The following is a 13,698-nucleotide window of genomic DNA, read 5'->3' on the forward strand; positions in this document are numbered from 1 at the left end:
TATCGTGACGGTGTTTGGTTTTGACTTCGGCCGAAACCGGGTGATAAGTTTCAGCTGCAGTTTTGGTTTTGGCCAAAGGTGCAGAGAAGGGCAACGAAAATGATAAAGGGGATGGGACGACTTCCCTATGAGAAAAGGCTAAATTGACTAGGGCTCTTCAGCTTGGAGAAAAAACGGTTGAGGGGAGATATGATAGAGGTCTATAAAATAATAGGTGGCGTTGAAAGGGTAGATGTGAAGCGTATGTTTATGCTTTCCAAAAATACTAGGTCTAGGGGGCATGCGATGAAGCTACAAAGTAGTAAATTTAAAACGAATCAAAGAAAATATTTCTTCACTCAACGCATAATTAAACTCTGGAATTCGTTGCTGGAGAAAGTTGTAAAGGCGGTTAGCTTAACAGAGTTTAAAAAAGGGTTTGGACGGCTTCCTAAAGGAAAAGTCCATAGACCATTATTAAATTGGACTTCGGGAAAATCCACTATTTTTGAGATAAGCAGTATAAAATGTTTAGTACTTTTTTGGGATCTTGCCAGGTGTTTGTGACCTGGATTGGCCACTGTTGGAAACAGGATGCTGGACTTGATAGACCTTTGGTCTGTCCCAGTATGTCAATACTTATGTACTTATGTAGATAATTTCGGTAGCAGTTTGGGCCAAAACTGAAGCAGTTTTGATTGGCCTCTAATGTTAAAATGTTTTATTTAATATTCTGTTTAGATTTAATGTTTCTAATAAGCTTAAATTTGGTACAAAGTGTGAAACACATGCAACAGAAGTAAAGACAAAAAAAAAATAAGAAAAAACAGAGGCCCTTTATCTAAAGTTCTGTGCGTGCTAACAGAATCAGCGTGTGCTAAGAAGGTCATTTTGTACTTACAGGCTTCTTTAACTCATTCTATTAGTCATATGTTAAGCTTTATTAAAAGGGTCCCATAATTTCAAAGTAATCACTGTCCAAGTCCAAAAATTGGAGAGGTTTGTATAAAAATTGAAGTGATTTTTTTTTTTTAATCCATTTGCTTTTTTTTTTTGCAAATATCTCCATAAAGCAATACTAGACTTCTTAAATCTCAAAATGAAAAGCTGTAATTATTTGTGTTCAGAAAATTTATAATCCACTCAATCTACAATTCTCAGCAGAGTATAAAAAAGATACATACAAGTATACCAAAGTAATAACATGCAAGAGCTATCAGAATATTAAAATGAATCAAATTATAAACCAAATACCTAACATCACATATTATCTGAATTATCATCAAAAGTTTGCTGGAGTGAAACAGTCTTTAAAGACTTTTTAAAAGTCTACTAATTCCTCATTGGTCTTAAAGAGGAAGGCAGTGCTTTCCAAAGAACATTTCAGCTCCTGAGTTTCTGGATTACTCTGTGTTGTGAATCTGTAGTGTATGTTCTCCAAGGACGAGGAGGACAGTTTCTTACATGTGGGTGCTGTCATCTATGGAGACCCAGTGTGGACACTGCCCAGCGTACTGATACTTCAGAAGTCTTTGGCAGGCCCAAACATGCATGCATGCATGCTACCCACCTGCCCAATTCACAAGGGACCCACAGTGCTTGTTCATCTGCAGAGCAGTACAGACAAGTTGCACTATTGGAGAGATTTTTTTGCTGTTTGCCTTTCTGCTCATTTTCATGTGTAGCGTGGGACCAATTTCTATTCTGTTCTATTCTATCTGAGTCTTGTATACTGACAGTTATTCCTAACAGGATTAACAGCGGTTATCAGAAAGAGAAATCCCATCAACAGGGGAAAATTTACAAAAACAAGATAAACTAATACAGGCCCAAACTTTAACATTCATATAGATAAGTCTTTAACATCTTCCTAAATAACAAATACGAAGATTGTGTTCTTATGTTCAAAAGTAACATATGCCAAAGACAAGCTCCTTCAAAAGGAAATGATCTTTCAATAATGGGTTTTAATCTAATATTCATTGTAGGATTACCAAATGTTAAAGTCCGATAAGAACAAAGATTAGAACGATAAGAACAAAGATTTCTCCCAGAAGAAGAAATCTCTAACAGATCCAGTAAACTTTCAACATTTACTCCAAAAGGTGCTTTAAAAATTAGACATATCATTTTGAATCTAACGTACTGTTCAGTAGACAGCCAGTGCAGCTTCTTGTTTTTCCTTTCCTAGTTTTTTTTTAGATTTTTTTCAGTTCTTTTAAGTTTTTCTTGATTTTTTTTTTCCATATCTCGCGGCCCCCTTATTCCTGGCTCTTAGCCAGATTTTGGTGTTCAAAAAAGAAAATCCTTTTTTTTTTTTTTTTTTTTTTTTTTTTTACAATTGTGCCCTTTGATTTTGCCTTGGCTACTTTCCCGTCATGTTGCAGAAACTTTCCAGTGGGTTCAAGTGGTCTTGTCTGGGCCCTGATCATAAGTCCTCTCATTGTTCTCTTTTTGCCCAAATGCAGAAGAGAACTCAGAAAAGTCGAGAGGTTCTGCATGAGAGACTTTATGGCATGCCGAAATCTGATCCTTTGACATCAGCATCCCGTCTCCATGGCTTCTGGAGATGCATCAACATTGAGGAGGGCCCCCTGCCTCAACTTTGGAGACATAGTGCCTGATCAGGCTGAGCACCATCGGATCCCACACCAAGGACTAATATGGATTCTGCGTCATCCTCATCAGTACCAAAGGACTCCAGTGCTGGGCAGTGGATGAAGGCAAACAGGTATCAGCATCTGTCCTCTTCGAAGCACAGTGTCTGGAGCTCTGGGACACCAGCTTCACTGGTACCTGAGAAGCGTCTGTGCCATGAGAATAACTCTCCTTCCATGCTCTGTTGGCCGTTTATCGATGCTGATGCTTCACTGGGCACTAGAGCATGCATCGACTGATGAAGTCCTTTTTTTCAGCCTGTCCAGGGATAAAGCACCCCTGGAGTCCAGGAGAGGACCCATACCTCATCGGTTTTGCTCAGAGCCTGGCCGTGTACCCATTAGGCCGAGTCAGGCACAGACTTGAGCATCCCATGAGGAATATTTTGCTGAGTCAGATTCAGAATGCTCCTGAGGGTCTGAGGAAGAGCCAGAGGACATGTCAGAAGAAAGACCCCTTGAACTGCCTTCAGAACACTCGCCACCACAGGAGAGGAGGAAGTCACCCCTGAGGAGCTTTGTTTCCTCAGATTTTTGAGGGACATGACAGAGGCCATTCCATTTAAGTTGGAGGTTGAGGACAAGCCCAAGGCCGAGATGTTGGATGCCCGTGACTGACTGCCCTCCTAAGGAAGCTGTGACAGTGCCTGTTCACAACATCTTTAAAAATGCACAGAAGAAGAATTGGGATACCCCACTCTTTCTGCAAGTTGTTCCAAAGAAGGTGGACTGTATGTATAGAGTCCAAAAGGCTCCCAGATTCAAAAAGCCAGAGCTTCTGCACTGCTCCATGGTGGTTGAATCTACTCTCAAAAGATCCAGAAGTTTAAGAACCCATCCCTTCAACTGTCTGAACGTGTCTCCATAATCCTGCTACCATCTGGGAAAGATTCCACCAAGGGGTGCTGTACTTCTAAGTGGAGAAGGTTTTTTTGTCTGATGTTAGGGCAAGGTTCTAGATCCAGTGTTTTGTGCTACACAAAACTGCTTGAGTACCTTCTACATTTTTCTGAGTCTGGTCTGAAAACCAACTCTGTATGTGTTTACTTCAGTGCAATTAGTGCTTATCACCATGTAGAAGGTAAGCCCATCTCTGTACACCTTTAGTTGTTAGCTTCATAAGAAGTTTGCTGTTGTCAAAGCTCCCTGTCAAACCTCCCACTGTGTCATAGGACGTCAGTGTCGTCCTCACCCAGCTTATGAAAGCTCCTTTTGAGCCACATGTTTCCTGTCATCTGAAGTCTCTGACCTGGAAGGTCTTATTTTTGGCAGTGGTCACTTCAACTTGCAGTTTGTGAGCTTCAAGCCCTTGTAGCTGATCACTTTACACAAAGTTTCACCATAGCAGAGTAGTTCTCCGCATACATCCTAAATTCCTTCCTAAGGTAGTGTCAGAGTTCCATCTAAACCAGTCAGTTGCTCTTCCAACATTTTTCCAGAAACCTATGTCCATCCTGGCAAAAATGTACTGCATACCTTGGACTACAATGAGCCTTAGCCTTCTATCTGCAGCAGACTAAAATCCATATACAGTCCATCCAGCTTTTTGTTGCTTTTGACCCGAACAGGGATAAGCAGCATAAAATATATTGAACGTTTTGGGGATCTTGCCAGGTATTTGTGACCTGGATTGGCCACTGTTGGAAATAGGATGCTGAGCTTGATGGACCTTTGGTCTGTCCCAGTGTGGCAATACTTATGTACGGTAAACACACTTTATCCAGTTGGCTAGCAGGCTGCATCTCTTTCACTTATGCCCAGGCTGGGCTGGCTCTGGAGGGTAATATCACGGCTCACAGGTCAGAGCCATGGCAGCATTGGTAGCCCACTTGAAATCAGCCTCCACTGAAGAGATTTGCAGAGCTGCAACTTGGTCCTTCGGTCCTCCATTGACAGTCCTCACATTCACATCTCATTACTTCCTTGAGTAGGATACCCGATGTGACAGCTGGTTTGGTCAGACAGTACTGCAGAATTTGTTTGGAGTCTAGAATCCAACTCCACCCTCCTAGGCCCATTCTTTTTAGTTCCATGCTGCACCTTCGCAACAGGTCAGTTTTTGTTAGCATTTTTGGTTCTGGTTGGCTGTGCTGTTGCAAGTCCCTATTGACCGTTGTTTTTTTTATTTTTATGAGCCTGGTAATTAGGGATTCCTACATGTGAGAAAGAAAGCGAAGTTACTTACCTTTAGCAGGTATTCTTTGAGAAAATCAGGACAAGTATTATCACATTACCTCCCTAGGAGTTGAATTTATGGTCTGCTTTTTACTTAACTGCAGGTTCCATGCAAGTTGGGCGGGTGTGAAGTTATGTACTTATGTGTGGTCAGGCCTACCAAAGGTTTCTGGAAGTATCAGTACACTAGGCAGTGCCCACACCAGGTCTCTGTAGATGACAACACCCACGTGTGAGAATACTTGTCCTGCTGTCCTTGGAGAACATCTACTACAGGTAAGTAACTTCACTTTATCCACTACACCAGTACCTTCTTCCTGTGCTTTCTATTATAGTGTAATTCTCTGTTGAATTCTGTTTCTGTTAAATTCTAGGAGCTATGGAACAGCACCAGTAAATTTGAACATCAAGACAGGCGGGAGAATCTATGGAGCTTCTGGTAAGATTCCCTGCTGAATTGTCTCAAATCAAATTGCACAAATAAGCTGGCTGTTCTGCTGTTTCTTTACTGACAAGATAAGCTGCTTTTTTGACATTTTAATCTATATTCCTTTCAAAAAGCATTAGAAATGCACAAAAAATAATTTTCCTAATTTTGTTTTTATTAATAAACCATCTTTTAACTGGTAAACTCTCTGGCAGTCGGTGCAATCTGTTGCTTTCTTAGGTCATGACCCAAAATTCTTAGGTCATGACCCAAATACCCCATATAGTTAGAGTGTAATGTTATAACTGGTCAGTTAGGTTTTGGAGGTAGGTAAGGCACCTATTGCTAGCCTATGTTATAAAAAGACATAGGTGCTTATGTGTCTTTATAAAATAGTAGAACTATTCAAAATACAAAAATGTGGAGACACTACTTGCGCTTAATAATAGACGTATAACATTGTGTAATAACAGTGAACCGAGTATACTAAATTAGCGTGAATCTGTGGTATTAAAACAAACAAGGAAAAAAGATCTCAAACACCCAGACACTTGGGAACCCCTATGTCTTTACTGGGGTATGAATTATATCATTGCTCAAAAAAACCTTGTTTAAATATAATTAATCACCATGTACAATTTGTAATTTTTCTATTTTTTGCTCATAATCACCTTTAAAAACTACAACTGAGTTCATACAACATGTCTACATTCATAATAACATAGTAGGTGACAGCAGAAAAAGACCTGTACGGTCCATCCAGTCTGCCCAACAAGATAAACTCGTATGCGCTTCTTTATATGTTAGGTATTATTATGAAAGGAATGGAAAACAAAAATGAGGACATTATAATGCCTTTGTATCGCTCCATGGTGCGACCGCACTTCAAATATTATATTCAATTCTGGTTGTCGCATCTCAAAAAAGATATAATGGAATTAGAAAAGGTACAGAGAAGGGCAGCGAAAATGATAAAGGGGATGGAACGACTTCCCTTTGAGGAAAGGCTGAAGCGGCTGGGGCTCTTCAGCTTGGAGAAAAGGCAGCTGAGGGGAGATATGATAGAGGTCTATAAAATAATGAGTGGCGTGGAACAGGTAGATGTGAAGCGTCTGTTTACGCTTTCCAAAAATACTAGGACTAGGGGGCATGCGATGAAGCTACAAAGTAGTAAATTTAAAATGAATCAGAGAAACTTTCTTCACTCAACATGTAATTCAACTCTGGAAGTCGTTGCCAGAAAATGTGGTAAAGGATGTTAGCTTAGCAGAGTTTTAAAAGGTTTGGACGGCTTCCTAAAGGAAAAATCCATAGATCATTATTAAATTGGACATGGAGAAAATCCATTATTTCTAGGATAAGCAGCATAAAATGTTTTGTACTTTTTGGGGGGATCTTGCCAGGTATTTGTGACCTGAATTGGCCACTGTTGGAAACAGGATGCTGGGCTTGATGGACCTTTGGTCTGTCCCAGTGTGGCAATACTTATGTACTTATGTACTAACTGTTACCCAACAGTGGCCGACTTATTTCACTGTGGTGGCTTCATCATCTGAGGTTGTGTTTAAAAAAAAAAAAGTGTTCCAGTGTTGAATGCAAAAAGCCTCGACTCACAGAGACATTATTTGTGATGTTGCTATCCACTTTTCAGGAATAGCCAAAATTAATGCAGCACACAAAGTTTGTCCCCATCCCCTCAGTTACTGCGGTTCCCCATCCCCGTGTCATTCTCTCTGGAGCACAACATGTTTACAAACTGCTGTCAACCAAAAAATTGAAAAATTACGATTGCACGTGATGATTAATTATATTTAAACAAAGTTTTTTTTGACCAATGATATAATTCATAACCTCAGTAAAGACACAGGGGTTCCCTGGTGTCTGGGTGTTTGAGATCTTTTTTCCTTGTTTGTTTTAATAAATTAATTTATAAAATAGTAGTACAAATCTTGGTAAATTGAAGCTTGTCGCAATAGCAAACAATACGAGTGGCAAAACAAGTGTAAAAATGTAGTTTATTATATACATACAAAGCAAGTAAAAGCATATAATGAAACACAATGTAAACCATACTGCAATGTACAGACGAGCCACAACACAATCCTGTACCTCATGGTTGGGGAGGGGGCTATTGCCAGCTGGTAGAATGATGTCCATTCAGGCACTCCTGGCACCTGCTCAGTCATAGGTGAGTCCTAATACAACCCAGCTCCTGTTTTTTATCATTGTGACCCTTGGTTGGCAGGCCTCTGTGTTGCTTCAACACTCTCCTACATATTAGATGCAGCTAAGAATTTTTAATTACATGCCAAGCGGTGTCAAGGTCATTCCTAGTGCAGAGCTGTTATTTTACACACCAGTTTCTCACGCATGTTAGTCTTTAACGTTCCATTGTTTTTAAAAAAAAAAAAAAACCAAAACACCTTTTCCCCAAATAAAACTGTTGATATTTATGCTTCTTGGGAATAGATGTTTGTGTAACGTGCTAAATTTTAAAAGTGTGCGTGCATCAGTAGAAGCAATCTAGAAGGTGACTGCTCAGAACCCCTAGCCTTACCTTGTCAGGAGACTACTGAGTGCACTTCAGAGCAGATAAGTCTATCAAGCCAAATTACTGCAGAATGCTACATAGAAACTTCATGGTAACAGAATACCTCAGGGTCACACACACAGAACACAAATGCCAAATACAGAATAAGTGACCACAAACTCTATAAATATAAATTAAAATGACCCCCCCCCCCCAAAAGCCAAACCTTGCATATAGTACAACACTAGAGAAACAGGAAAGAAAGGCATTTCCTTCTGTACAAATAGCACATGCCAGGGATGGTGTTTGGGGGAGGGGGTACAACTAGGGCAATTGTACTTGGCTCTCTGGCCAGAGAGCACAAAGTCTGCCAGAAGCTGAAGAAGGCACTGCCTGGTAATGGGCTTTGGGGTGTTCTCCCAGATTATGGGCTTTGGGGTGTTCTCCCAGATTTCTTCCCTAGGCCCAACCATGTCTAACACCAGCTCTGGCAAGATGTACATGCCAAATCTGACATATTCTAATCACAAAATAGAAAATAAAAAAAACTTTTATACCTATTTATTGTTTGGCCATTTATTTTTCAAATCATTTTGGACCCAGTCTCTGGTTTCTACTTCCCTCTGTCTTTCCTGTCCCATTTGACATTTCTTCTCTCTCCATGTCCACCATTTGACATTTCTTCTCTCCCTATATTACCTTGTCCAACATCCTCCCTTGTGTTCATTTCCCCGCATACATCATCACCATGCCCGTCATCTCCCTTCTGTTTTCCTATTCTCCCCATGCGTGGTATCTCCCCTCTATGTCCATTGTATCTCTATTCCCATCTCTCCCCCCCCCCCCCCCCTGTGTCAGGCATTGTCCCTGTCCCCATGTTCTCACCCAATGCCCATCATCTCCCTTCTGTTCTCTATATCTCCCTATGTCCCCTTTCTTCCTCCGCCACACAATGTATCCCTGACCTCTCTGACCCCACCCCAACCAGCTCCTCTCCTTCTCTCTTCCCTCCCCCTTATGCATCTGGTGCATTCTCTCACTGTGTGTTCAGCATTTGATCCCTCTCTCCCTTTATCTCCCAGGTCCAACATCCCCCTCCCATGTCCAGCACCTCTCTCCCTTCACTCCAGCCCCCCTTGCAGGTCCACATCTCTCCCCTTTGCTCCAGCCCTCCCCTGCATATCCAGCACCTCTCCCCCTTCCCATCTGCCCCCCCCCCCCCCCCCCCACACACACACATATCTAGCACCTCTCTCCCTCCCATCCCCCACTCACCTATCCAGCACCTCTCTCCCTTTCCTCCCCCTATATATCCAGCACCTCTCTTGCTTCCCTCCCCTACATATCTAGCATCAATCTCCCTGGCCTTCCCGCCCCTCACAGTTCCATATCTCAATCCCTTTCCTCCAGCGCCTCCTTACATGTCCAGAGCCTCTCTCCCTTCCCTCCAACCTCCCGCCTGCATGCATGTCCAGCACCTCTTCCCTTCCATCCAACCCCCGCATGTCCAGTACCTCTCACCCCTCCCACAGTTCTGGCACCACAACCTCCGCGTCTTCCTTACTGTCCCCCATCCCCACCACTGCACGTGCACTTCATGCTATCATCGCTGCCCAACAGGAACTCCAAACAGGCCTTTGTGCTGCGTTGGGACCTTCTTTCTCTGCTGCGTCCCCCTAGCCTGCCTAAACAGGAAGTTGCATCAGTGAGTGAGGCACGGTAGAGGGAAGACCCCGACGCATTGTGTGGAGTTCCAGCCCGGCTGCATGATAGCATTAAAGTGCAAGCGCCACAGTGGCAGGGGTGGAGGTGGGTAAGAAATACGTGGAAGTGCTGGAACTGCCGGAGGGGAGAGAGGCGTTGGACATGCGAGGGTTGGAGGGAAGGGAAGAGGCGCTGGAGATGTGGGATGTTGAAGGGAATGGAGAGTGGGGATGATGACTTTTCATTGGTTGGGATGTATCACTTCTGGGTAGGCCTAGGCCACCCGTAGTTACGCCCATTCTCCTAAGTCTACCACTCTTTAATTTCAATCTACTACTACTACTTAACACTTCTATAGCGCTACAAGGCATACGCAGCGCTGTACACCATACACTCTGTGTCCTCTTCTACCGCTTCCCCATCTCTGGAAAAGATTTTTATGTATATTGATACCTTTCAAGATACATACAGATCTGTCCCAACTCGAATTATGTTTAATGGTCTCTCGTTCTATTTGTCATATTTTCTCCTCTATAACTCTGCTAAACCTGCTTTAAGAATACAACTGGCCAAAGAATGTACACTTCTGTTTGTTCTGTCTGTTATAATATGTTTAGCTAAGGAAGTAAAGAAGGCAAGCAATCTGGTTCAACTGTAGGTATGATGACAAATCTGTAATTATTCTTAGATTCTATGTTTTTTATTTTACATCCCTCAAATGTTGGAGGTCATCTTGATTGTTAACGGCTATGAATCCTAATTGGAAAAATGGCGGTATTTAAAATACCAATAGAATAGCTCTAGTGGTGCTTGGGTGTATTCCAAACATAGGGGCCTTTTTACTAAAACTTAGTGCACACTAATGGAATTAGCATGTGCTAAATGCTAAAGTGCCCTTTTTATGCCTTTGTGCTTCTTAGCTTCAGCACGCAGTAAGTTTTAATGAAAGGACCCCTTAGTGATAAACTATCAGTGTTAAAAGAGAAAATATTCATGTTTAAATACTTTTCTTGCCTCCAACATCTACTCTCCCACCTAAAGCATTCAGACCTACCTTCCAGTTTATTTTTTTTTATGTGATCAAATTAAATGATTTAAGGGAAATATTTTGCAATTTCTTTTGTAAAAATTAGCTCTGCAATGTAAAGGTACTACTATTGGTTTGTTCTTTTGAAGCAGAGTGATGACTGTGGTACTGTTCCTGGGAAAAAGTACAGATTCTCTGTGCCCCTTTTTTTTGTGCACAGGGCCTAAAGTAAAAGGTGTAGATCTTGATGCACCAGGGAGCATTAACGGTGTACCTCTTGTAGAGGTGGACTTGGATTCTTTTGAAGATAAACCATGGCGAAAACCAGGTAAATTACCTTCACTTCTGTACTATAACATCCTGAAAACTTGTGCACACTTGTTGAAACAAGACAGTTGATATCTTATTTAGGTTTGTTGTTGTTTCTGAATGCTGTCTAAATGTGGGAGAATACTGAGAAAAAAAACATATAAAATGTAAAGAACATAGCTTCTTTTTATTGGAAGTATATTGCATGTGTAGTACTCAGATTTCAAATATATTTCATGACTAGCTGAAATTGTTATAATTTGCAAATGGGAATCCAATTGGTCTTGAAAGTTTAGGGATATGATTAGTTGTGATTCTCAGTTTAGTCCTGGAGGCTCTTCCAGCCAGTCAGATTTTCAGGATATCCACAATAAACATACTTGAGAGAGATTTCAGTACAGTGGGGCAGTGTATGCAAATCCATCTCATGTGTATTTATTTTAGAGATCCCAAAAAGTTAACTGAGTGGGTATGTCCCAAGGGCTGGGTTAAGATCCACTGTGTTAATTTTATTACATGTCAATATTGTCGGCTTTGGACATAATCCAACCCAAAGTGGTTTGTAAAGCACAAAAATAACACAATAAGTATCTAAAAATAACATCATATAAGATACCAACATCAAAAATATATTCAAATACTTTAAAATGTTACAAATGTTATGATATTTATAATGGCACATCTTTAAATTCTGTATCCTGTTGTTTGTTTTTTGTTTTTTTACATTTTGATTTGTATTATGGTCTTGATAAATTTGTCCTTATGTCTTTACAATGATTTTCTTCATTTCTTTTGGAGAGAACTCAAATGAGCTCTTGTGAGGGGTTGGATTCCCTTCTTTCATGCATATATGCATGAAAAGACAGCTGTAGTGTCGGAGCAGGTTGATATTTGGAATACTCAGCTAAGACCCTAGAGAAAACTGCACCACTTAAAAAATGTCATATGTCTGACTCTCAAACACTCACCTTGATAATCTCTAGAACTTCGAACCCTTAAACGCAAAGGACAGAAACTGGAAAGGAGATGGCGTAAGTCTTGCCTGGATGAGGACAGACTAAACTGTAGAAAACATATGAAATAGTACCACCAAGCCTTAACAGCAGCCAAAAAACAATATTTTTCTCAGTGCATTGAACAGGCTGCCAATTCAACGAAGCACCTGTTTAGCATGGTAAACAGCCTACTGCACCCCCAACAGAACCAGCCTGCCCAATCAAAACTGAACTGCAATGATTTCCTGAATACTTTGCCAACGGAGTTAAAGGTTTCATCAGGATTTACAGCCAGTCTCACCCAGTTTCCTGTCAGTTAACCAGTACACAAACTTGCTTGCTCCTCACACAGACACATAGGATTCTCTTAACCCAATAACAGAGAAAGGCCTTGACAAAATCCTAAGAGTCCTTTGACCAGCTACCTGCCTTCTTAATCACTGCCCATCAAGGATAGTGCTTCAGGCAAGCAGGGGCCTCATAGAAGGAGCTACAAAAATTGTGAACACCTCTTTTTAGTGGGCAATTACCAATAGCATTAAAAAGGGCAGTAGAACATCCTTTGCTAAAGAACAACCTTGACCAAGACAAACTTGAAAGTTACAGGCCAATGTCTAGCACCCCATTTCTAGGAAAACTTATAGAGCAAACAGTCTGTGCTCAACTTAGTGATTGGCTAGAAGAGAGAAACTGTCTAGATCGTTTAAAAGAACTTGATATACCACCTTTCAACAATTATCAAAGTGGTTTACAACGGCAATATAAAACAGGTTGAAATCAGTGCAGTTAAAAATAGGAAAGAACTCAATCACACAAGGCCAAACACTCCATACACAACAAACCTGAAAGAAAAAGAACAAATCGACCCCTAGGCTATCACAATTCAGATGCAGAAGCCTTTTGGAAGAAATAGGTCTTTAATCTCCCCTTAAATTGTGTGAATGATTCCTCCTGCCTTTACTCCAACGGTAATTGATTACATAATACTAGTGCTTTCCAATAAAAGGCATGCTCCCTGGTCAACGTTAACTTAGCTTGGGCATTCCCCGGGACCACTGATAAGTTAATAGCCCCCAACTGCAGGTTCTTCCCTGGCAGATATGATCTCACCAGTGGCTCCAAATAGCCTGGAACTCCCTCATATAAAGCTTTATGCACAAGAATTAAAATGTGATATGGTGCCCTCAAGTCCACTGGAGGCCAATGGAATTGCAAGTAAAAGGAACCGCCTGCTCTGTGGATCAATCCCTCCCAACAAATGAATGGCAGAATTCTTCAGCATTCTCAGATGCCTCAACAAATTACTGAGGCAATCTGAGATACACCACATTACCATAATCCAGGCGGGCAATAACAAACGAATGCAACAGCATATGTAATGTAACTATATATCAGTTACATTAACTATACATTAATAAGATCTCGCAGCCCTCAACATGTGTAATGCAGCAACCCCCCCCCCCCTCCCCCCCCACACACACACACATACCACTCTAGATATTTGACGCTCAAATTGTAACTCATTATCAGTAGTTACCCCCAAATACTGAAAGGAATCACTTAACGTTACCTTCCCCTCTAAGAACTTAGGTACTGCCATCGAACAGGAACGATGACCCGACAACCAGCACGTTCTCATCTTTTCCACGTTAAGCACTGGTTTATTTCCCTCAAGCATGTTGCAATCATTACCAATCATTTATCCATAACTTCCAGCTGCGGGTTGTGTGGCAAAAAGAAGCCCACTAACAGGATATCTTCGGCATATACAAGCCTTAATAAGAAACCTTTGTATCAGAGCAATCAAGGATACAAGAAACAAATTAAATAAAAGTGGGAAGAGTTAGAACCCTGCGGAAATCTACAACGCACATCCCACCAAGAAGTTCGCCTTC

At 41.3% G+C, this 13,698-nt stretch overlaps 1 protein-coding gene across 9 annotated transcripts in view; it reads left to right on the forward strand.

Annotated features, from left to right (window-relative positions):
• Positions 1–13,698, forward strand: part of FIP1L1 (factor interacting with PAPOLA and CPSF1) — a 337,219-nt gene that overhangs the window by 114,656 nt on the left and 208,865 nt on the right. For all 9 annotated transcript variants that reach the window (XM_030191378.1, XM_030191380.1, XM_030191381.1 and 6 more), the window contains exons 5-6: positions 5,186–5,250; positions 10,720–10,827. In XM_030191378.1, coding sequence (XP_030047238.1) covers positions 5,186–5,250; positions 10,720–10,827 — 173 coding nt within the window. The remainder of the gene's footprint in view (positions 1–5,185; positions 5,251–10,719; positions 10,828–13,698) is intronic.

This window comes from Microcaecilia unicolor, chromosome 2, assembly GCF_901765095.1.
Source record: "Microcaecilia unicolor chromosome 2, aMicUni1.1, whole genome shotgun sequence".
Taxonomy (NCBI): Eukaryota; Metazoa; Chordata; class Amphibia; order Gymnophiona; family Siphonopidae; genus Microcaecilia; species Microcaecilia unicolor.